The 24,277-nt window shown below is 42.0% G+C and overlaps 3 protein-coding genes across 3 annotated transcripts; 2 read left to right on the forward strand and 1 right to left on the reverse strand.

Annotated features, from left to right (window-relative positions):
- Positions 1 to 4,454: 4,454 nt before the first annotated feature.
- On the reverse strand, positions 4,455 to 10,433 carry trip13 (thyroid hormone receptor interactor 13; the record flags this gene model as incomplete). Its single annotated transcript, XM_080501609.1, has 14 exons — positions 10,330 to 10,433; positions 9,816 to 9,899; positions 7,497 to 7,656; positions 7,279 to 7,405; positions 6,921 to 6,976; positions 6,750 to 6,840; positions 6,579 to 6,651; positions 6,396 to 6,459; positions 6,229 to 6,315; positions 6,007 to 6,113; positions 5,749 to 5,902; positions 4,781 to 4,893; positions 4,632 to 4,701; positions 4,455 to 4,550 (listed from the first exon to the last, which is right to left on the reverse strand). Exons 2-14 carry the CDS (start codon positions 9,887 to 9,889, stop codon positions 4,455 to 4,457), a joined length of 1,272 nt encoding a protein of 423 aa, XP_080357735.1. The 5' UTR covers positions 9,890 to 9,899; positions 10,330 to 10,433.
- A 71-nt stretch (positions 10,434 to 10,504) lies between these two features.
- On the forward strand, positions 10,505 to 17,133 carry brd9 (bromodomain containing 9). The gene is made up of 17 exons (XM_080501088.1): positions 10,505 to 10,644; positions 11,817 to 12,037; positions 12,128 to 12,256; positions 12,363 to 12,492; positions 12,632 to 12,689; positions 12,865 to 13,009; positions 13,124 to 13,234; positions 13,629 to 13,816; positions 14,336 to 14,468; positions 14,651 to 14,726; positions 14,836 to 14,931; positions 15,024 to 15,156; positions 15,279 to 15,390; positions 15,514 to 15,570; positions 15,669 to 15,774; positions 16,637 to 16,807; positions 16,886 to 17,133. The coding sequence occupies exons 1-17, from the start codon at positions 10,596 to 10,598 to the stop codon at positions 16,984 to 16,986; spliced, it is 2,016 nt and encodes a 671-aa protein (XP_080357214.1). The 5' UTR covers positions 10,505 to 10,595; the 3' UTR covers positions 16,987 to 17,133.
- A 1,107-nt stretch (positions 17,134 to 18,240) lies between these two features.
- zdhhc11 (zDHHC palmitoyltransferase 11) lies at positions 18,241 to 23,011 on the forward strand. Its single transcript, XM_080501322.1, has 11 exons — positions 18,241 to 18,381; positions 19,422 to 19,711; positions 20,244 to 20,422; positions 20,515 to 20,616; positions 20,698 to 20,822; positions 20,911 to 21,069; positions 21,163 to 21,281; positions 21,373 to 21,410; positions 21,498 to 21,561; positions 21,892 to 21,967; positions 22,365 to 23,011. The coding sequence occupies exons 1-11, from the start codon at positions 18,351 to 18,353 to the stop codon at positions 22,505 to 22,507; spliced, it is 1,326 nt and encodes a 441-aa protein (XP_080357448.1). The 5' UTR covers positions 18,241 to 18,350; the 3' UTR covers positions 22,508 to 23,011.
- Positions 23,012 to 24,277: the final 1,266 nt, after the last annotated feature.

Here is a 24,277-nt window from a genome sequence, read left to right on the forward strand (position 1 = left end):
AGAAGAGACCAACTCGCCGTCGGTCCGCCTTCACGGTTTACTTCAGATCAACTGACGTGCGGCGCGCCTGAACGCAGCACGGAGCGCAAAAAGGCGCGTCAAGGCGCAGCAACAAGCGCAACGCATCCGGTTGGTGGAACCGGCAAAATAAAGCACGCGATCGTGCGATCACAGTGGAGGCGTGACACCATTCCACATAATCATCTTCTACACTGCTGTTGTCTTTCGCTGTTTTAATTCTGAACTTCCGAAGGAAATAATTACTTCGCAATAATCCTGAATAACAACATACAGAATTACTGAGTTTTCTCTCTTGACAACGCTACAAAATTCTTCACTTCTCTGTATTTGAATATTATCACTGGTTTTACAGAAATCTACCGCTCCATTAATTTAGTCCTAAATTGAAGATCTCTGATCAATTTAACTCATACTTACTTTTTCTTTTTTGCAAATCTGGACATTTACGGGTAAAGTTTCTTTATGAGCTTTATATGTAATTTGCTAGATAATCTGCTACGTCGGGACATTTCAACAATGTCAACTGAAAGAATAATTGGTTTGTTGATCTGTTTGATCTCAATGGGACTTCCTGGAACACTGACGCAAGTGTGCAAGAAACAAATTCCACAAAGTCATATAACTGTAATTATGTATGATAATGATTGGGTTTGTATTTTTCTGAGCGTTTCTTCAGGCACGTAGTTTTCCAGATACTTGAGTACAATTTACAACCGATAATTCTCATTTGAATTTCTCAATATCACATCAAGTTAAATCTGACATAAAGTGAATAAAGTGCCTACTATCAACACTTTGAATTGAGATGAGTTTTCCGAGTAGTTTTTCTTTACAGCAGTGCATTTTGTACCAGATTACAAGTCAACCCATGTAGCAATGGTTAGATTTGAGTAGAATTACGTCTTAATAATGATAAAGAAACAACACTTACTTGTCATTTCACAATAATCACATTGATTTTCATTTTTCACACATCATCAACCTTGCAATTAACTGAAGCATTAAAAACTGTATTATTTTTTTTTTTAATCAAGATTTGTAGCGACCACAAAATGCTAAATGATCCCTCAAAACAACAACACAATAGTGAGAAGGTTGTTTGGGATGATACATGAAACATGACCTCTAAACCTCTGGTGTCAAAGCGCCTGCTTGTAAATGTTTTATTTTGACAAGTCCGTCGGTTGGTTTCCTGGTTGCAGATTGTTCCACTTGACACGTGACCTGTTCGGTCTGAATTGGTGCTGAAAGCAAAACCACGTCCTCTGAATTCCATCGCCTCCAGCTTCATTAAAGTTGATCGATATTGTAAATCACTTTTGCTTTCACGACTTTAATTGTTTGTTTGTTTTTTTAATCAGTTCATCCGCCTGTATCCCAAAATAAGCTTCTCATGTCATGAAAATTCAACCGATGTGCAGATGTCGTCACAGATTCAGGGAGAACATCGTTCTAAAGGAATCTGATGTTGATGGTTCCCTTTGTGATGTGGAGCATTTCTTTATCAGATATCTGAGATAAACTTTGCTTTATCGAAGAGAAACAGGAAGAACATGTTGTACATGAGGACTTCAGACGGTTTGTTGTTGGTTTCTTATGGCGGGGTGGAAAAACACAAACATGCCAAGAGTTATGAACAGTCCTTCCACTGATAGCCTTTGACTCGTGTTAGTGTTTACTACATTAATACATTAATAATCCTCGCACAAAAACACCGAGGCACAGACGTTATGATATTACATCCTGCGCACTGAGCAGCTTTTATCACGTCTGAAACATCTTATTATTGCGCTTCGCATTAAAGTGTCCCAGTTTCACCACCGTACCTTGATACATGTGGGGTACAGCTGTGGAGCTGCTCCTGTCACTTTGTCTGCACGCACACACACACACACACACACACACACACACACACACACACACACACACACACACACACACACACACACACACACACACACACACACACACACACACACACACACACACACACACACACACACACACACACACACACACTCAGATCACTGTCTGTGGATGACAGGAGGAGCAGACATTTGCATGGCTCATTGATGGCAGCTCCTTTTCATCCTACTTGCTGTGCCTAATTATCACCATTTCTTTATGCAGCCGGGCTCCCAGGATTCTGCCTCTTTACAAGGTACCCCCCCCCCCCCCCCCCCCCCCCCACACACACACACACACACACACACACACACACACACCAATCATTTCTCCTAGTCTTTTAAAACCATGCTTAAACTGATGACAAGCACTTGGGACACAGAAATCTGTTAGTACTTTCTGACAGGACAGTTTTAAGTGAAGGAGAGAGAGAGAGAAAGAGAGAGAGAGAGTGAGAGAGAGAGAGAGATGTGATCATCCTTTACAAGAAATGTTCATCTTGATAAAAGAACTGGTTTATGATCAAAGGCTGTCATGTTGATGGACTGGAGAGGATGTGGATCATTAAAACGCGCAGATTTCTTTTACTTCAGCATCACACTTTTGAATCAGCAATGGGAATTGCAACCTTGCTAGAACTCAGAATGTTTGCATGTAACTTTAAACATCTGTTTAAATTAATCCCGTCTCCACCGCTGGCATACATGGAGATATTCCAACGCCTCCAGCAACGCACACGAACGGCGGTTGAGAAGCTGTTTGTTTTGTTTGGAGTTTTTTTTCTTCTTTTTAACAGCTTAAAGCTGCTTGAAACTGTGATAAAATCCAGTAACAATAAGGCTTTTGACTTTTCTTCCTTCTCTTACTTGATTGCCTTTTAACAGCTGCCTGGTTTTGGACCGACTACAGTCAAAAAGAAAGAAAAAGAAAAAGAAAAAAGGCCTCCAGACAAAGCAATTATGGTTTTATTTTTGCCCTGCTCGTTCTTACGGCTCCCCTTTTCTCTGCACTTTGTGATCATTGATCAGATTAGAGAATCGCTGAGCTCCCTGATGTGATTCATCTCCCATAAAAACGTCATTGAAATTGACAACTATTAGCAGTAAAGTGATAACATGGAGCCAAAGAGAACAACAATGTGTCCCAGGTCTAATGTGCTGTTTCTGTGCGAGGGGGGAAATCCAGCCCGGGTTGGTCCTGATTAGAGCACAAATATTTCACTTGATCTTAATGACAGACGAATCAAATCCACCAATAAATCTAATGAGCTTAATGACACAAGAGCAGCGAGGTCACTGGGCAACAGCCATATGATTGAGGTCTGAAGCGTGTCAATGGGAGATGAATTCAATGTTTGCTTTGCTTTTGCATTCAGGAACAGCCTAAAGGATCCACCTTTGAAGTGGAATGAAAAAGAAAAGAAAAAAAAAAAAGCAGTTGCCAACAACAAACAAAGGGCACATTGTGTGTGAACCCGGCAGCTGACGTGCAAAGCAGCCGAGCATTCACAGAATGCAAAACATGTTCACGCGAACAATGAAGTCACTGATCTGTCCATGTAAACTGCACACGGGCAGTGATACATTTCAAAATGCTATCGTCTTCCAAGTCTTTTGTTGTTTGGGTCAAATCGGCGGGGCCAGCGCTCGTAAACACGCCGTGTGTCGGTTTTAATGGAGCCGGACCCCCCCCCCCCCCCCCCCCATGTGGACGTTTGATGACGACCACAGAATCAACCTTGACCGTCCCTGATGTCTCTCATCCACGACGACAAAAATCATGCGTGGAACTATAACAGCCTTTGTATGCCACCAAGTGGCGGCCATTGACCCGTTTCCCAAAAATAATCCCCTTGCAACAACAAACATTACAAATAATATTGTTTATTGCAAAGTTATAAACAAAGATGTGCTGAACATGTTATTCCAGTGAGTTCATAGAAACATTGAGATTAATGTAAAAGTGAGGACAGAAACAGAACATCCCTTGAAAAACAAACAAAGAAATGAACAATGTCCACCCAATGTGTGTGCTTTAACATAAAAACATGTTTAAATATAAGCACAGCTCGCAGCTAATAAGAACAATTAAAACTGACAGCAATCAAACCATGTTGATGCAGCTGATTCTAAAACAGCTTCACGTCTATGGAACGACGCCACGACTACAACGTAAGTGAGAACTCCGTTTACGCCAAATACAACAAACCACTTCTGCGAAAGAAAAAACGGTTGGCAGTATTAAAGTTAAAGCTGCATGTTATTTAAAAATATCAAACACTTTGGAAATGAGAATGACTTAAACAGTTAATACAACATCGAACGTTCAAGGCTCTGGGTTCAGAAAACCACCTGAATCAAGGCTCGTGTGTTACAGAAAGTATTTGTTAAAACAATCTTTGTATTTAGGAAGTTCAAGTGTCGCATCCAAATGAACAAAACGCGGCGGCATTAAAAAAAAAAAGCCGTGAGGCGCTGGGTTGACGTCTTCCAAACAATGGTGGGTCAGCCTCTTGAGCTCTGATCAGTTCAGACACTGTTGACCAGGTTCCCTTTCTCCTCCCTCTGTTTGTCCACCGCCAGGCTCATGGCCTCCAGAAACCTCTCCAGAGACACTGTTGGAGTCTGCAGGCAAACAAAGCAGCGTTTTTATACGCGGACACCTCGAGCTTTAAACTTGTCCGTGGGAGAAAAACAAGCGCTTGCCTTCACAAACAGCGCATGGGCGAGAAAAGGCAATTTCCGGAGCGCCCGTCCACTCAAACCTTTGCTTTTTCTGGAAACATAAAACAAAACAGTCGTCTCTTGTTGTTGCAGCTCGCGACGCGAGTGCGATTTGTGGCGTTTCCACTCACAGAGCAATGTTCCTCAGCTTCAGACTGTGTTTGGACATCTCGCTCTCCGCGAAGCCGATCGTCTCCAGCTCGCTTATGGTGAACAGCTGCTGGCGAGGGACGACGATCTGGCACTGTGGACGGAGTCAAGGAGTGAGAGGAATCCACCCGGAAAAGGGCTGAAGTCGTCGGACGGAGGTCACCTCCAGCCCACGCCGTGCTCGCTTAGATAGAAAGGATCGGCAGGTGGATTTAGACCCCCGCTAACGTGACGTTTCCAGTGAAGACGCATGGCGTTGGCGGTTTTCGTCTCGGAAAAGTTTCACGTTTACACGGAAATGTTGTGAAAACGACATGCAGAACGCGGACAGTCCTACAGATAGACGACAAAGTCAGACTGCTTTAAAACAATAAAAGCTGAACCTTCCTCTGGGAAAGAGGGAAACTTCTGAAGGAGCTTCCAAGAGCATGTCCTTCAATATGGCGTCGTTTGGATGAAAGTCAAGAAATCTACTCACTCTGTGCGCAAATGAGGCTTTTAAATGTTTATTCCCTTTCACCACATCAGTGAAACTGACTTGCCAAGAGCTTATAGAGCAAATGTGCTTGTTATTGATATTGCCAACTGGGAAACTGGCCATTCCCAACTGGTAACTCCTACAGTTACGAGCTGCAGGGATGGAGCAGAACACTGTTTTGAATATAGCAGATTTGTCTCGATTCTAGTTTTCCATCTATTCTTGATTTGGGTTGTGAAACGGAACATTTCAGCAAATCATTTTTGTCATCTTCAAGTAACTCATCCAACAGTCACTGAGCAGAGCGACTGAGTCATTTGTGAGTCAGAATATGAACCTTCATCTCCCAATGTCCATGATTATGTTGAAAAAGAAACGAATCTCAAAACGTAAGTCGCACATCTCCAAGTGTTTGAAATTATGAAACTAAAATAAATGTACAGTGTTATGTGTGTGTGTGTGTGGGTTCACCTTCATCAGCTCCTCCAGGGAGGAGAGGTAAATGTTATAGATGCCTTTCTCAGACGGCGGTCCGATGTACTGCTTGATATCCGCTCGGTCCACAAACGCCAGGTCGATCTTCTCCGTCACGTTGGAGGTCGTCAGGATCACCACGTTGGAATGTCTGAGAGAAACGACAACATGATAAAGACTGCGACAGTGTTGAGTGAAGCTGAATCATTTAAAAAAAAAACAGAAATATAGGTACAGCAGTTTTAATAATCAGACCGTTTGATCTGGTCCAGCTGAGTGAGCACGGCGTTGACCACTCGGATGGCGTCCGACGGCTCCGTTCCAGCCTGGCAGGCATTCCTCGCTGCCGTCAGACTCTCCACCTGTTTGTTAAAAAAAAAAAAAAAAAAAAAATGGATTCACAACAGACGCATCAATCTCACACGTTATTGTAACGAGTAGGAGAAAAATATGAATTCATTAGTGAAACCTCTTCACCTCGTCGATCAGCACAAACACCAGACCGTCCTTGTCGTCGATGAATTGCTGGATCTTCTGGAACATCCTGGTGACCAGCTTCCCGCTCTGTGATCAAGAGGCGCCGTTAGCTGGGACGACGGCATCGGCTCAGTGTACAACCAAATGGGGTTTTGCGTTTCTTTTACCTCGGAGAACCACTTTGAGAACAAACTGTGGCTGTTGATCTCCACAAACTGTCCATAAGAATACCTGCAGGCAGAGAGAGAGTGGTGGGGGGGGGGGGGGGGGGGGGGGTTTGGGGGATTGAAACGAGGAGAGCAGGTGTGAGGACAGCTGAAGCGCTCTGAATGAAACGAGGCTTGTCTTACCGGCTCGACATTCTGATTGACAGCTTCTGGGCTAAAGCTTTGCACAGCGAGGTTTTCCCGGTGCCCGGGGGTCCTGGAAAGGGAGCCCATTCAAAAAAGGTAGAAATCAAGTCACTGCGCGGCTCTCGTCACCACGTGACATCAGCTCAGAGGGGTCAGGGCGACTTTTACCGTGAAGCAGCACGACGCGGTTCCAGGATACCAGGTTACTGTCCACGTTTTTGTCCGAGAAGTAAATCGTCGTGGTGACATAGTCCAGCAGCTGTGGGGGGAAATCCACACGGCGGAAAGTCAAGCACAACGGTCAAGAAATCGAGCGTCTGAAGTGGCTCATCGTTTTACCTGTGTTTTAACGCCGGTGTCGTACACCAGACTCTCCCAAACCCCGTCAAATTCAGCTGTGAGCAAAAGAATCCATTTAAAAGAACAATACAGCAAATAAGCAGATCTCCCATCTGTGACTCAAATTTTAATCTGGAATTTTGAAAATCGGCTAAAAGATCTGAATCCTTGTCGTCCACATGATCCCTGCAGCCTTCAGGTTTTTATCTTCCATCATTTCTATGTAAGCTATTAGCCCACGGTCATTGAACTTTGCCTGCTCTGCCTATCCTGATCTAGATTGCAAACAGGCAAATACTGGAAAGAGGGAATCCAGATGTTGTGGTCAGCGCTCGATCCTGCACGGCTCCACCATCACCTGCCGGGAGCAGCCAGTGGTTCGCTGCTGAGAGCTCCTCATCCTCCTCCAGCGTGAGCGTGCTGGGCCCGTCCTCGTTCAGGGTGTAGATGTAAACAGAGACGGAGCAGTTCTTTAAATCGAGGGGCTGAGTGGAGGAAAGAATGGCAATCAGTCTTTCACGTCGCCATCGAAACGACGAGAGATTCAATGCGAACAAAAAAAACAATATGACAGACCGGCGCATTTATTTCTTCGAGGTCAACCAGAGCGATGAACTTAACGTGCTTCTGAAGGAACTCGTCGTCAAACTCCGTCCATCTGTAGTTTCCAAAGACCATGCTGTGGCGATTCAGCAGAGCCTGAACATGAACCTTCAGGTCGCACAGTTTGGCTGTGCTGGAAGAGAAATGAAGAGAGAATTCAAAGAATTCAAAAAAGATGGAGACGCACACAGACTGATGTTGACAGATTAGGACAGCAAACAGTTCAATTTTTTTTTATTATGTTTTAACACCAGTTTCTTTGTTTTTGTCAGCTTGTTTAGGGGTCTTCTTCAAAAGTTCTTTTTACATTCATGTTTGGTCTTCTCTTTGTTCAAATATCCCTGTGAAGTCCTTTGAATGGTTCCAGCCTGCATGATGAAGTGCTATGAAAATAAACTGAGATTGCCTGATAAAATAAATCACTTCCATTCATTTTCTGTACCTTGAAAAAACAATGTCAGTAAAAGGGAAAGTTGTCTCTCAACCCTCACACCCCCCTGCCCCCTCCCCCCAAAAATCTGATAAATCCAAGATCCACAAATAAAAAGCAGATTGTTGAACCTGTGTTACACAAATCAGACTTTTATTTTCCCACTGAATTAAGTGATATCATTCTAACAACACGGAATCATGAAATTCAACTTCTGTCATTTGCATTTGAATTTAATGGGAAGTTCACTCAGAAACAGAAACCTCGAGGCCAAAACAAATCCCGGCGAACCATCAAGAAGCAGAATCTGCAAATATATTGCATTGTGCAATCAGAATTAGATTGTGCCAGATTGTGTGGCAGATGAAAGCATTTTCTGTTTAAAATGAACAAAAGAGTAAAACTAGGTTGCCAGTAGAGGCAAGGGCAAAGCCCTGTAGTCATTCATAACAACAGACGCGTTGCTAAGCAACACAGCGGGACTCAGGTTGGCCCGATCACGACCAGGAGAGACAACACTGCTGCTCTGAATGCAAGGGAGGGCAAACCATCTTCCCCAGGGGGGGCAGATTAAAGTATTACTACTGGAGAGAGCTACTTACACGGGAAGTGCACACGTTTACACTAAAATCCAGGCAGTTGTACTGCATACATGTACACGCTTTAAAAAAAATTCAATTTACAATGTCTTGAAGACCCGTCAGGGACAGAGAAAGGTCCAGAGCCCTCAGCGTGCCACACTGACTGACAGCTTAGTGATGTGGTGTGTCCAGCGCCCCCTGGTGGCGACCACAGTCCTACTATGACACGTTCTGCTTCAACGGGCTGCCAGCTCGTGCAGAGAATTTAATATTTAAAATACGTAACAAGTCAGCTGTCATTCCAGAGCCAATGTTTAAAAAAAAAGAAGAAAAGAAATTAGAACACAAACAAGCAATGACTAAAAGCATAAGACACAAAAAACGGAGGAGAGCCACATAAAGACGTTTTGCAAGTGCAAATTGGCATTTTCATTTTCATTTATAAAGTTGCCAAAATGCATTTACAATTCTGTATGCTCAATTATGTCTATGAATTCCAAAATGATGTACTTACATTTCAAAGCTCACCAAAATATCACGCCAATCTAAATTTTGCTTGTTCTCAATCACTTAATAACTGTGGGAGAACATTGTGTTTAGTTTCTTTGAACCACAAACAAATGTAAATTTTGTGAGATAAACCTATAAAATCTGCAGACGTTTCTCTTCCAACAGGCTCCATTTGCAAACATGCTCTATATGTTGCTCTATATACTACTCTATTGCGCTATATGAGTATTATCATTCAATTATAGTGATTCGTGGCACAAATTGCTGTAGACACAGACCAGGCGTCACAGTGTGGAATGAGTCAAAAGCTCCTGGTTTTCAGTTCTTGACAACCATCAGTGCCACAAGTCAAACCACAGTCAATGTGGGAAGTGTCTCACCAACCACCCCTGCACTCTGACCAGCCAACTAAGAACGTGTTAAAAAGTGTGACTTGAATCACATTGACATCTTGAAGAATTAATTCAACTAGACAGCATATGCAAAACCATTTGAAATTGTAACGTGAACGTAATATAACACAGGTGGTGATTGCAAAGTGATTTAAGAAGCCAACACAATCTGGCAGTATATTAAGTAAAGACTAATACAAATGTCCTTCTTCTTAAAGTACTATTTAAGAAAATTCCTCATGTATTGCTTATACCAGTAAATAAAGTACATCAAGGTTCTGTATTGAAGTACGTCACGTGTATTACATTGTTAAAACTAACAGAGGGCTCTTTTATTTGAGTGCAACAGTGAAACAGCATCACCTTTATAAAAACTCACCTGTGGGATTTTACGAGGACCTCTACATTGATTATCTGTTTGGAGTTTACTGCTTCTGTCTCGTCACCCTCCATGATTGGAAAACTGTGGACACCAGAGCAACATTTAACAGGTTTTAATAGCATACCTCTTGAAAGCATGTAACATGTTTTAATCTTCACCAAAGACTACCTCAGTCGTTCGGTGTAACGGATTAACTGGTTTCCCTGTCAACAGATGACCGACTTCTTTAAGGTCCCCCTTGTTGTTGCGAATAACAGCCGATTTCAAAAGCACGGCAGGAATCCATAGCTGTCCCGGTGAACGCCGTTTAGCCATTTTCACATTAAATGTTCCCATTTCAACATCTGATGTTATTAGCGGCAACGACAGAGGCTACAGGTCATCAATTAACAGGGAAGCCAGTTAACCCGAAACACTAGCTAGCTCTCTAGCTTAACAAAGCTACGCGAGCGATGATGTCGCTGGCTAACGCGACCGGGTACTATTAACAACACAACAAATGGAATCGCACCTTAAAACACCAACGCCGCCAAGTGTTACTGAAATATCTGGCCGTCAGTAACTTTTTGAGGTCTGTCGTGTTGACGGAAAAGACGACGACCCAGTCAAATCCAGCGCGCTGATTTCTGACACCGGAAGTACAATCGGTTCCAGATTCTACTTCCGCTCACCTCCATCGTTTTTCACTGTTATCTGTTTTTACTGCAAGGATAACGACGCGACTACTGCCAACATACTCGGAATAAGCCCAGGAAAAGCTCACATTATCTCGGAGACATGGGGAAAAAACACAAGAAGCACAAGCCGGAGTGGAGAACAGTTGATGGTAGCTGAGTGACCCGTGAAACCTTTTGTGTCGCGAGCTCCATGTTAGCTTAGCATCGCAGCACAGATCTGCAGTGTTTGTAAAAGAGAACAATACATGCAAATATTTTTGACAAAGCTGTCAACTGCTTTGACATTATCCCCACTGTAATACAAGTTTGTAGCAGTATATTATATCACCCTGTACCTGGATGAGTTTTAGTGGCATTAGCATGTAGGAGTGAATTCTTCTGTGTTCATATTTGTCGCTTTGTAACTTAAGTTTAGGGTAAACAAAACCAATTATGTTGTCTTACAATTTAATGTGGAGGTTTATTAAAGTACACCACTTACTGTTTAATCGAGGGCGTCTTTATAAACAGCTCAAAATGCTTTAAAAATTAAAAACATCAACATTGATAAAACTCAAACTTGCATCACATTACAAGGTGTCCGAATATATAAAGAAAGTAATGTATTTGTGAGGCTTGTTTCTTCCGTATGTTGTTACCAAATCAGCAATCCAAGCGACAAAAGCTTCAGAATTCACATTATCACTGATTATTTGATCAATTGTCTGCATGTTCAATTGCTTACCCGTTTACAAATTAGATTTCTACGTTTATTCAATTCAACTTAACTTGTATAGCACCAAATAAAATAGACATTTCTAAGTTTTTTTTTAATTGATGCACAAAGGAAGCAGCACCAAAGTGCAGTACAGAGTGGTACAAGAGATCCTTCATTCCTGAGGCAATAAGACTAACTACTCCTTGTAAATAGTATTTGTTGTGTTTTTCTGATTATTTCATCCTTCAAGCCTCAAAACCAGCATGACAGCAGGCTGAGATTGTAAAAACCTGCATAATGCAACAGCTATAAGAGAAGTTTTATTGACATTTCACTGTGTTTTACGAGAGAAGGTTTCATTCATATTGGGATTATGTTGAGATTGGGGTTATTTTCGAATGTAATTGCTTATGTTTGTGAAAATATATACATTTTACTCACGTATACTCTGCACCACAAAGAAAAAATTCTAATTGAAAGCTTGGTATGACACAATTTGCTCACTCAAAGTGAAATTAGGCCGTATGTGTGCCTCTGAACTAAAATGTCATTTTTGTTGTGCTTTCTATTTTTGCGACCGCCTCCGTCTTCTCATGCTTCACCTCGTTTGTTTTTTGCTTGTAGACTATGAAGACAAAGCTCTGGAGAAGCCGCTGAAGCTTGTGCTCAAAGTGGGAGGCAGCGAGGTGACGGAGCTCTCCGGTTCGGGTCACGACTCCAGCTACTACGATGACAGATCGGACCACGAGCGCGAACGGCACAAGGAGAAGAAGAAGAAGAAGAAGAAGAAGTCTGAGAAGGATAAAGACAAATATGTAGACGACGAGGAGAGAAGGCGGAGGAAGGTTAGTCGACGGGATGAGGCTTTATGTGATTGACGTGCTGTTCTGTACTTAAAGCTAAAGCTTTTTTTTTTTTTTTTTTTAATTTTAAAGGAGGAAAAACGGAAGAAGAGGGAGCGGGAGCAGAATGAATCCGAGGCGGCGGCGGCTGTGGCTGCTGCTGGTAGCGGGGTGCCTGTTGAACCATTCACACTATCTAAAACCATCACTATTGCACTAGAGGTGGGAAACGGTTTGAAGATTGAGGCGACGTCATTTATAGTCCTATTTAATCAGTCGAACTGTCAGTAATTCTAGCTCATATTTGATTTTTTTCTCACGCGCTCAGCCAGAGGAGAAGAAAAAGAAGAAGGAAAGGTTCGAGATCGAGCCCGAACTGGAGGATTTTCACCCAAGTGTTAAGATGGACTTGGATCAGCAAGGAGACCGTCCAGTCAGAGCGTGCAGGACACAGCAAGGTGGAACTGCCTCAATTCACACGGGATAAAAAAAAAGAAAAGAAAAAAAGATCATTTTGCAAGCTGATGTTTTTTTTTTTAAGTACTTATGAATCCCTCACGTATGAACATAATGTTTCTTGATGTTTGCACAATGCAGAGAATGAGTCCACGCCTCGCCAACAACTACTGGAGCACTTTCTGAGGCAGTTGCAGAGGTGAGGAACACATATTGACAATAACTACATCCACTTCCAATGTTTTTCTCCCGCTTTTGAAGCATTATATTCCTGCTTCCTGTTTTTAAAAGCATGTAGTTTAATTCAGTTTGCAGCTAAAGTGAAGGTGTGAGAAATGACCCAAACACCGGCGTGACCCCACATATCTTTCCAGGAAAGATCCCCATGGATTTTTCTCACTTCCAGTGACCGACGCCATCGCTCCCGGCTACTCTGTCATCATCAAACATCCCATGGACTTCAGTACCATGAAGGACAAGATCATGAACAACGACTACAACACGGTGACGGAGTTCAAGGTGAGCGTTCCTCATAAAACATTGTCATGTGCTCGTGAAAAACATTCGTCTTTCGTTTTCAAATTAGTTTGAAAACTCGATTCTTGCTTCCTCCTGAAACGCTCCGGCCTTCAGGCGGATTTCAAACTGATGTGTGACAACGCGATGGTGTACAACCGGCCAGAGACCGTCTACTACAAGGCTGCCAAGAAACTGCTTCACACAGGATTCAAGATGATGAGCAAGGTGATGAGGACTGGTGATATTGTAGTGCATGCAATTATTACACATCAAACTACAGTTTTGTAGTTTTTGTAATTCATTTAAAAAGGAAAACCACAAACATTTCTCCTATGCTTAACATGATCTTTTTTTTACACTGTCACATTTTTACATTAAAACTAATCAAAGACTTGAATTGGTTCACAATTTTTGTAAAATATTTGAACATTTCCTCCATTGTGTTTAAGGAATATTTGTTTGTACTCGGAAGTTGTAAACAAATCAGGGATGAGTAAAGTTTTCTGAATCGTAATATCTATTTTCACTTTCATTTTAAATGTCTTCTCCAGTGTCAATTTCAACAACTTTGCCAATTCAGGCCATGAAGTCAATTGTGTTTGTCCTCCCGTGTGTCCAGGAGCGGCTCCTGGCTCTGAAGCGCAGCATGTCTTTCATGCAGGACATGGATTTCACTCAGCAGGCTGCTATTTTAGGAGACGAGGACCTGACGGCTGACCTCCCTCCTCCAGAGACCATCGTCATGCCGGTGGAGTCGGCCAAGAAGTCCAGGAAACAACCAACCAAAGACATGAAGGAAGTCATCAGGTAGCCTTCATTTTGTCCAGCTTTCTTTTTGAATTCACGTTTAAGGAAGCGGCAGGTTGTCCCCAACGCACATTTGACTATATTGAGTTGTAAATTCCAACAGAACCTCAATACGACAGGTCAGGGGTCACCAACCTTTTTCAAACAAGATGTTACTTTGAGGCTGCTGAGAAACGTGAACAGCTGATTGTCTTTTCTGATGACTGAACTTCCTGAATAATTATTTTTCAATCATGTGTTTCATACTGATCACTGTTTTTCCAACATGCTCCCATGGTTGGAGTCCAGTTCTCACTAAAACAAGGCAATTTAAAGACACTTAACTGAACTAAAGAAATGCAGGATCATAAGTGTAGTCAAGTTCTTCCTGATGTGGAAGCTGGAACTCATAACAATAGTTATTATTTTGTTATTGTTTTTTGGGTTTGTTTGTGCACAAATTGACTAATGTTTTATTTTACATGTTCCAAATGCAAAAAACTAGATTTACTAATACTGTAACATTGTGGTTGGTGGTAGTTACCTGTTCGAGCCAGAGGGAAACGCTTGCAGCCTGACTGACAGTACGGCGGAGGAACACGTGTTGGCTCTGGTTGAACACTCAGCAGACGAAGCTCGGGACCGCATCAACAGATACATGCCCAACTCCAAGGTTCCCACGTTGCTCACCATTGATAAGCCCCAAATCGTGTGTGTGTGTGTTTGTGTATCAGATCTTGTTTGAGCTTCTTGACAGATGTCCACAATCTGATACGACGAGGGAACTTCTTCATTCACGATTAGATTCAGGGTCGACTATACTGACTTCCTGTTGTCACTTCTGTGCGTTTTTAGATGGGATACTTGCGTAAAGAGTCCGACAGTTCTCTTCTATATACTGTTGTCAATCAACTAGATCCAGATGCAGAAGGTCTGTTATTGTTGTAAAACCTCTTATAAATAACACTTTCCACAATTTGTACGTGCATGCATTATCCACACATCTTTAAATAATTGGGTTTTTTTGTGCTTTTTCACAGAGGAGGAGACTCATAAAGTAGACTTGAGTTCTCTGTCGAATAAGCTTCTTCCTGGATTAACAACGTTAGGCTTTAAAGACGACAGGAGACATAAAGGTGCGCTAGAATAGTAGTTTCACATTAGTCGTTTTTAAATGTTAATGACTAGTAAATTTGCAGACTTTAATATTTGTTCTTGCTCTCCGCAGTGACCTTTCTCAGCAGTGCCTACAACGTTCAGAGTCTTCAGAAGAACACAATCTTTCCAGACCTGCTCTCGGATGAGGTGGACAGCCTGTATTCAGCCTATGGAGACGACACAGGGGTGCAATGTGCTCTGAGGTAGGGTGGCGTTTCTTTTCTGACATTTCTGGCAAAAAAAATAACCCCTAAAAACTATTGCCAATCATTTTTTAATTGAGAAAAAAAACAAAACTTTTTTTTTTTTTTTTTTACATTTGAAGCGTCCAGGAGTTTGTGAAGGGCTGTGGAAGTGTCACCAAACGTTGGGTCGACGGGTTCCTGGACAAGATGACCGGCAACGACCACTCTAAAGCCGTCAATCAGATACGACAGGTGCTGCCTCCGGCAACACTCACATGGTTTCAGTTGATTCCCTCCGCCGTGCCGTCAAGTGGCACCCGTTTTTTTTTTCCCGCAGCTGAAGGCGTTAAACGTGTGCTTGATCTTACATTCCAGAAAAGAAACATGATGCTGAAGCCTGATGAGAACAAATCCAACATCTGTGACATGCAGGTATGCTGTGATGAACCATGAATAGAGGCGCAGGTTGAAACGCTCTCAGACGAGATGGATCTGTTTGTTTGACGACGTGTATTTTTTTTTTTGTTCAGATTGCAGATGGCGGCGGTCTGGGAGAGAGCAGCTCCGTGTTGGACTTCATGTCAATGAAGAACTATCCTGATATGTCGCTGGATATTTCTATGCTTAATTCATTAGGTGATTATTGCCGGCGAAATGAAGTAAACGAAGCTCACGCTTGAATATGTTGACGCCAACAACATCTGAGCTTTTACCCCCAATAGCAACGCCACAGACACAATAATGAGAAATGAAATTCGTAATTTATCTTAGTGCCTTAGTGGTGCTTTCCAGTCCAATTCAATCCAACTTTATTTGTATTGCACTTTTAAAACAAGAACCAAGTTTGACCAAAGTGCTTCACAGTTAGAAATAATAATGACAACAAAACAGTAACCTGAGTAAAAACAGTGCCCGTGCTCAATTTCTGTTAAAAGCCAGCGATACCTAAAACAAAGAAAATATTTACTTGTTATATATACAACACAGACAACTGAACACACAAAGCAAAATGCAGCAGTGGTAGTGAGCAACTTCTTTTTTTTTTTTTTTTATGAAACATCATCAGATTTATGACCATTCTATGTGAAAATATGCTGAAGTCTGCTGAAATCATGTGGCCTTAGAAGAAACAGACTTTAGGGTCCGTAGGGAGTCACAAACAGGTTAGTTTTTCATTGGTGTTGTAAAAAGTGCATTAAATATGAACATTGTCATCATGTACCTGTAAGTTTCTGCATTGAAACAAAGGAAACACGAGTTGTTTTTGTGTTACTGTTTAACTCATGGGGCTCAATTGAGATCAAGTCAGGCTGTTTGTGGCCCCTGAAGTAAGAAGAGTCTGCTTTAGGATCACACATCGTTTTCTGTCTTGAATTACACGGTTCCAGGTTTCTATAAATCTCCTTGTTTTGCTTCCTCTCGTTTCGCTTCAAAGCACCAGAAATGCATTCTACCTTTTTTTGTTCACGGTCGTTTTCTTTTGCGTTTTGTCCATCAGGTAAACCCGTGAAAAAGGAGCCAGGCAACGAGGACGGACAGCAGCATTTCGATGACGCCGACAAATTGTTGCAGGAGTTCCAGGAGACTCAGGTGGACAGAGTCGGCTCCAGACCCTCGTCCAACCTGTCGTCTCTTTCCAACGCCTCGGAGAGGGACCAGCACCACTTGGGTATCTTCCTCTCTCGTTTCTCCCTTTAGCAGCACAACCGTTTGCCGTTTTATTGATGTGTTCTTCCCTCATCCACAGGGAGCCCGTCGCACCTCGGTGTTGGCGACCAGTCTGAAATGGTTCACGACCCCTATGAGTTCCTGCAGTCTCCGGAGGCAGAGGGCTCATCAAACAGCTGACCACACACACACACACACACACTGCCGTTTTGTTATCCTGGTGTCAACAACACCGACTCTCCAGCATCGGACTGCTCAAACACTGGAGAGACAGCAGGAGCCGCATTCTGCCTTCAAAGACTGAATAGAAGTGTACATAGTAGTCTAATGTGGTGGTTTTGTATGAAGAAACACGCAAATAAATCCTTGTACCTCTGTTTTTTTTAATTGTCTGTGGTTCATTGTGTAATGGATATTTAAACTAGCCATCAGTAATGTCCACGGGCAAACACGGGAACCAGTAGTAGTACTAATCTGAATGTGGCTGAGCTCCAGCTCAGAGATCTTATGAGAATGTCCCGCTGCAGAGAAACATGACGTCTGAGTCCCCTGAAGGAGTAAACTTTCACCCACAGGCTTTAACAAAGAACTTTATTGTAAGAACAGCAAAAAAAAAAAATCAGAATGAACTGGCTCACCTTGAGATAGCACTGTTTTTTTTTCTTTTTTCAAAAAGAGTTGTAATAAAAGAAGCTTGCCGAGAAGCTGTTATTAAAATAGAACTTGTGCCGTAACTGCAACGTCAAGGTCACATTTGTGTCACTACGTCTGCAAAGTGTATTGAACGATCATGACTTTCAATAATCGATGATCCCCACATCTGATGTCCCATCACCAAGTAGAACAAGTGTGTTTGTGCTTTCCTGTCACTGTATTTGGACCTATTCTATGCTGGTTGAAGCAGATGTCTCATTATCGGCCGTCTCTGTGTGAGGGAAGTGAAACTAAGCGGTATACATTTCTATTCAGCACGGAGAAACTTGGGAGTGAAAGTTAACAGTGAAAGACAGGCTGTATTCAGGGAAGCAGAAGTATCATGTGTGCATCTGTGTCTGCAGTTCCCTTCTGGCCTTTTTTTTTTTTTTTTTTTTGCGGGAACAAGAGGTTCAACTGTGACCGAGGGGATCGTCTCTAACACCGCCTGAAAACATGTCAGAAATGCAGCGATTGTGTGTGCATGATATCGTGGTTCTTTATTGGGCGAGTGAAGCGCTGCACACACACACACACACTCTGAAGGAGAGGTGGGAAGAGCCTTGAGGAGCGCGCAGTGCGCACGCGCAGTGGATCCGTTTCCATAGCGCTGCTCTGACCTGCTGAGTGAGTTGATTCTTCGACTTCTGACTCACGTCCTCTGGCGACACAAACCCGACCTCACCATTCACGACTGCGGGTTATTTTTTTATTATGTTGTTTCCTCCTAGTATTTGATTTTTTTTTTTTACTATTTTTTTTAAAACTTTTTATTCTCTCAAACACGCGCGCGGCTGCTAATCCCACCATACGACGTTGAATATGCGTCTCAACGGGAGCTTATTGTTTTTATGGTTATGATCCCAGTTTCACGCCAGAAAAGTAAGTAAATCTTAATGTTTTCCAGCGATACAACTTAACAGTTTAATTCTTAATTTTAGTGCATGAAATGATCGACATTTGGTTTGTTTGTTTGTTTGAATTCTCAATTTCAGATCAGTCCCAGGTGTTTATCATCTCCACTTAACAATGTTCCATTTCTATGGTTAATTTAGAAAAAGAAACCTCTGGATTGGATTGTTTTTGGGGACACTGTTGAAGTTTTACGGCCATAAGCAAAACATGTGATCTGCAGCCCCATGTCAAATAAAGGGATGTTGCTGTTTTTCTGTCTCTTTCACTGTGGGTCAGCTGTTTTGTGTTGTGACAGTATCCTCCTTGTTGTGTTTAGTTTGGTACATAATCAATGAGAAGTCCCCTCCCCCCCTCCTAATCATTAAGCAAACACTTCTGCTATTTTACTTAACTGATTTAATGCAGTTTAATATATTAGTCCAGAAATAGTCTTTAATCCAGTGTAAATTTGAGATAATTTGTTCTCAGAAGTGTGACCAGGAGAATCACATTAAGCCTTCTCATGCGTCTCACACCAGGTAGTAATGTCAAACTAATATATAATATTCTAATAGCCTTCCACATAATCAGATAGTATTTTTTAATGGCTGCACAGGCATCATGCAAAACTGAAAGGTCATCGCAACTGGCTCAACTAACACTTAATAAATTAAATTGTAAATATGTCATCATTGTTTTACTCTGCACTTCCATTTTTTATTATGGTTGCTTCTCGAAACCTAAAAGGATCAATGAATGCTATGAAAACCCCCCATTTCTCATGAAAACTACAGTTTTAAAAGATGTATAGATTCAAATTTACCATAGTTATATGCTGTTAAATTATGTACTAATTTTCCTACATAACTAGGCCCTTTCTGTTTGATATATTCATGTCATTAAACATTGAACCACTGACCTGAATATTGGCCCAGTTTGTTTTTATGCCTTCACTTTACAGGTCACTTTACAGCTCCCTGAGTGTGTGATCATGGCGCTCAACTCATTTTCCTAACTCATTTCCCCAGCAAATGTGACCACACTGTACTGGAGCCCGACTGGTGTTTACCGCAGCCTTTGTTTCTCGCCCGCGGCTGAGATGAACTGCTTCAGCCAGAGGTTTCGACGCACGGCGCCCATGCGGGACGGCAGCAGGAACGACCTCGTCCCCTCCAAGCCTCCGAGGATGAACGGATGGTCGTGGCCCCTTCAGGCTTTCCAAGTGGTCGGGTGGCTGGTGTACAGCTACCTCGCCATCGTGAGCTTCGGTATCTATGTCCCTCTGCTGCCCCCGCCGTGGAACCATGTGGCCTACGCTGTATCCTTTCACCCTCCCCTGAACCCTCTCGTCACTGGAGCCGACTATCATGAAGCGGGTCTTCAGCATTTGAATATGGAGCCTCTGCAGAGGTTTTGTTTAGCCGCCTGTAGAAGACAAGGATCTAGTATGTATGTCCTGTATGCATGAGGTCTTAGTGACACCCGACAAGACCGTCTCCTTGTAGACGCGTACAGTGGCCTTTTTGTTTCTTGTTCAGTGCAACATGATGTCAACACAGGAGTTAACTTGACCGAAGCTTTACTCAAAAGGACAGTTGATGTTTTCAGGCCTTACTTCCTCTCACAGAAGACTCACTTGTGTTTGTGCCTCTTGATGTTTTAAAAGAACACTCTCTATATGACTATTTAGAACAAACTGAAAGGGAAATCTACATATATATATATATGTGTATATATATATATATATATAACATAGAGTATGACGGCTCAGACATATTCGGCTTGATTCCATCCTCCTCTAATTGTCTTACTTGTCATGCAACATTTTCCTTGACTCTTGTCGTGTCCAGCTCATGGGCATTGCCTTCTTTGTTCACCTTCTCGCGCACATTGCTGCTGTGACTATAGATCCAGCGGACGCCAGCGTGAAGGCCAAGCAGAGCTATTCCAGTCCCATGCCTTTGTTTGACCGGACGAAGCAGCCGCACGTTATCCACAATCTTCACTGTTACCTTTGCAACGTCCGAGTGTATGTATAACCCAAACCGGGAGCTTCTAAAGGGACCACGTTTTTTTTTCCCCCTTTTGCACTTGTTTAAAAGTGTCTCCTTGTTCACGTAGCGGCCCCAAAGTCAAACACTGTGCCGTCTGCAACAAGTGCGTGGAGGATTTCGATCACCACTGCAAATGGCTGAACAACTGCGTGGGAGGGAGAAACTATTGGTGGGAATGAAGCGACAAAATGAACAAATGCTCTTTCTGTGTCGGCTGCATAAATGAATTGACATCTGTTTTGACCTTCAGGTTCTTCTTCTTGGCAATGACCTCCGCGGCAGTGGGCGTCGTTCTGCTCGTTGTTGTCGTCTTGTTTGTATTTATTCAGCATTACTTGAATCCACACAGCCTACGGACAGCGCCGCAGTTTGACGGTGCGTCGATGTTTAACTCAATGGAAACCTACCTCTAATTATAAATTCATCAACATTGTCAAAAGGTTTTTTTTCCTTGGTTTTGCAGGCGGTGTGCTCGGAAATACAACCTGGCTGTTTTTTTTACCGTTGGCTCCCATAAAGACGAACTCGACTGGTCTGCTCACGTTGGCCTTCGTTACAGTGGTGCTGAGCGCCACCTGCCTGGTGCTGCTCGGTCATCTGCTGGGATTCCACCTCTACCTCTGTGAGTGATGACCCACCCAACCAACACCTGTTGTGTTTACTTGCCGCCGTTGATCGCAACTCCTCCTCTGGTGTTTTCCCTCTATCTTAATAGTTTATAAAGGCATAAGCACATATGATTACGTGAAGATTCAACGTCAAAAGGAAGTGAAAAGTCGAGATATCGAAGCAGAGAATCCTCGAGCTTCAAAAGCCCATAAAAAGACTGCGGAGGTGAGCTCTGACTTTTACAGCTAAGTGTCGTTCGTCTTTTGTTTTCTTTTTTTTGTTTTTTTATAAAACTGATTAATTTTTTCTTTTGAAGGGTGAACACGGCTCAGTTGACTGTGAACAAAGTTCAAGGTGAAAATTAATATTTCCAGTTTACATCATACCCTAAAAATGATTGTTGTTCAGAAGAATAATTCATACCACTGCAATTTCCTGCAGCTCCTGCAAAGCGGATGGTAAAGGCCCGTTCACCAGCAGACTTCCTGAATCCCTGTGCTCAGAGGTAACTGGTAACTGGTAACTCTCAAGAAGTGAGATTATAATGGAAAAGTATATATATTTTTTTTTTAATTCGATTTAATAGTGGAACAGTTTAAAATTCCAAGAGTGTAGGTTTGCTTTTTTTATTTAAGATGTAAAAAAATATATTTTTCTACTTTATCTTGATTCTTTACTCTTTTCTAATTTCTGCATTGTGTTTTTTGTTGTTGCTCCATAGTGGAGTAGTTTCCTTGAGCCTCTTGCAGCCCTAGGTTTTATACACTAATCCTGTGTACCATGGTTCAAAGCTTTCTTGTTGATTTCTTGGCAATAAAATCTGTCTGTATTACAGCTGGAAACTTTTCACAAAGCATCTGAAAAGGAAAATAGCTTTCATTACAGCACAGACCCCACACACAGTACAGAAAGTAAGTATTTGAATTACTTTTGAACTTCCTTTGCTAATAAACAGGAAACTAAATAGAAATGCAAAGAAATACAGCTCCTGACTGACAGCATTAATGGGCCACTAAATGTGTGTTGTATTATTTTAACAGCAATGTAAACCTGCGTGACAATGTATAATTGTCAATGTATGATTTATTTTGCCTTTTGCACAGCATAAATAAACTGTAAATAATATACATATTCTTCTTATCAGACAATAGAGCAGCTATGAGAGGCATCTAGTAGCATGATGTTGGTCTGAAACTTCACAGTTGTGGGATTAACAAACCAATATACAATCTAATTTATAGGTTGGTGTATAGATTTACACACTGACGTTCACCAATCCTCAAGTCTGTTTCTTCTCGTGTGTGAAAGGGGAAGTTTCAATGGCGGACATCAAAAGCGGGAAGCCAGGCGATAATGAAGAAACTCGGAGCGCCAGAGTGAAAAGCGTTGACGACGTTCCCGGAATGCAGGATCCACTCGGCAGCTCAGTCATGACTCCGGATGATGCTTAGGCATTGTGCTCCTCTCAGGAACTTTTTATTTACATTTATATATAATGACAACATGTTTCATAAAGTGGAGCCATCAATTGTTTATAAAGACAGAGGACATCTTGGTGTCTTACACATCACGACGCTGTATTTTGTTCCAGGGGACGTTTTGTATGTATCCTGAATAACAGTGGTCCTTTCTGGGTTTTCTTGCATTTTATTTGCACTATGTGCTTTTATGACAGAGGTTGAATTATTTAAAGTGTCTTTATCTTGGTCTGGAGAGCCAAAGTCCAGCTGCACTGATAAATTAACCTTTTTTTGTTTGTTTTTCTTCTCACTGTGATCAAATAGACGGATGTATATTTTTGCACTCCTCCAACGTATGGATGTCATTATGCAGTTTACTCTTTATTCCAGCACTGCACTGACTAACATATGACCACCTCATTTTATCTGATCACCAAAGGCACAACCATACATGGGAAAATGTAAAAGCAGTTGGAGCTGATGTTCTTGCTCCTAATGTCCTCTGCTGCTGTTATTAAAGACCAGCTTGTTGGTGATCTTCAATAAATGTATTGAAGAATAATTCTATGAATAGCAAATTATCTGTAGGTTACCAAACCCACACAGTGCTGACACATCTGGCATTTATACACGTGATATGACCTATCATTACGAATAAAGGAAAATGTTAAAATATTGAATATAAATGTTACAAAAATGTCCAGAGTGAGTGAGAATCAAGAAGGTGTTGTTGAGTACTAATGTAGTTGGTTTCAGCTGCTCTATCGCACTATGGCCACAGTGAATTATGTAATCTGCATGTTTGATTTGGTGCAAGTAATTATCCAGATGCATTACTGAAAGCAGTTTTTGGCTAAGGGCGACTGTCGCTTGCTTCCCCAACCTCCAGCCCTTTGCTGCCCATTGTCACATTTTTATTTTAATGTCATCGAGAAGTTTTTTTATTTTATTTTTTTTTAACAAACCTTTGAGACAATTCTTCTCATCTGGCTTATAAGAAACTTTTCAATGAGAGAAATCTTTGAATGCTTTGATTGTGTAAAGAAAAAGAGAATGAGACTTCTGGAGAGCTTCAGGTGGAGCTTGAACAATCTGAAGTGGTGCTTTCAGTCTAGAACATACGTTACACTTTAAACAAAGTAGGGCCCCACGAACTGAGAGCAGAGGAGACACCACTGAAGAAGGAAATCAAGGTGGAGTATTTTTTTTGTTCGTTTGCACATATAAAAACTAAAACCCAACTGCTGTTAAACATAATGCAGAGGCACTACGTATAAGATCTCTGCCAACAACATTGAATGAAGGTTCAATTGATTTGGTCCTATGTCTCAAAAGATGTTTAGCCCCTGATCTCGACTCAGTTTAGTTCATGCATTCACTTTAAAATGCCTCCGATCAGGACAAATGAGAATATGCATGAACAAAAATAGATCAGAAAAATAATGAAATCTGTTCCACCAACTTACGGCAGTGGGCCTCTGGAGCCAATTCTAACAGATTATGAACATAAGGAAGGGCACATGCTGGACAGATCACAAATCAGGCGTGTGGGAAATTTGAAACGGCCTGCATGTACAAGGAGAACATGCAAATGCAGAATACAAAGGTCCCCATGTCTCGACTTGAACAGGGTATATTTTCACTGTGAGGCAAGGCTGCTAAACTACTGCGCCACCCTGGTTACCAAATAATCTCTGAAATAAGAGAAATCTGCTGTTCTTCAGAAAACAACGTTTGACTTGAGAGTATTTAGTGTCGGAG

This window comes from Blennius ocellaris (genome assembly GCF_963422515.1).
Source record: "Blennius ocellaris genome assembly, chromosome: 8".
In the NCBI taxonomy this organism is placed as follows: domain Eukaryota; kingdom Metazoa; phylum Chordata; class Actinopteri; order Blenniiformes; family Blenniidae; genus Blennius; species Blennius ocellaris.

Bases quoted from the DNA above. Each gene is read 5' to 3' on its own strand.
- brd9 (XM_080501088.1), top strand. From the start codon at position 10,596: ATGGGGAAAAAACACAAGAAGCACAAGCCGGAGTGGAGAACAGTTGAT. The intron at 13,010-13,123 runs GTGAGCGTTCCT...TCCGGCCTTCAG, and splicing joins ACACGGTGACGGAGTTCAAG to GCGGATTTCAAACTGATGTG. The intron at 15,775-16,636 runs GTGATTATTGCC...TTTGTCCATCAG, and splicing joins TTCTATGCTTAATTCATTAG to GTAAACCCGTGAAAAAGGAG.
- zdhhc11 (XM_080501322.1), top strand. From the start codon at position 18,351: ATGGTTATGATCCCAGTTTCACGCCAGAAAA. The intron at 18,382-19,421 runs GTAAGTAAATCT...TCATTTCCCCAG, and splicing joins CCCAGTTTCACGCCAGAAAA to CAAATGTGACCACACTGTAC. The intron at 21,282-21,372 runs GTGAGCTCTGAC...TTTCTTTTGAAG, and splicing joins CCCATAAAAAGACTGCGGAG to GGTGAACACGGCTCAGTTGA.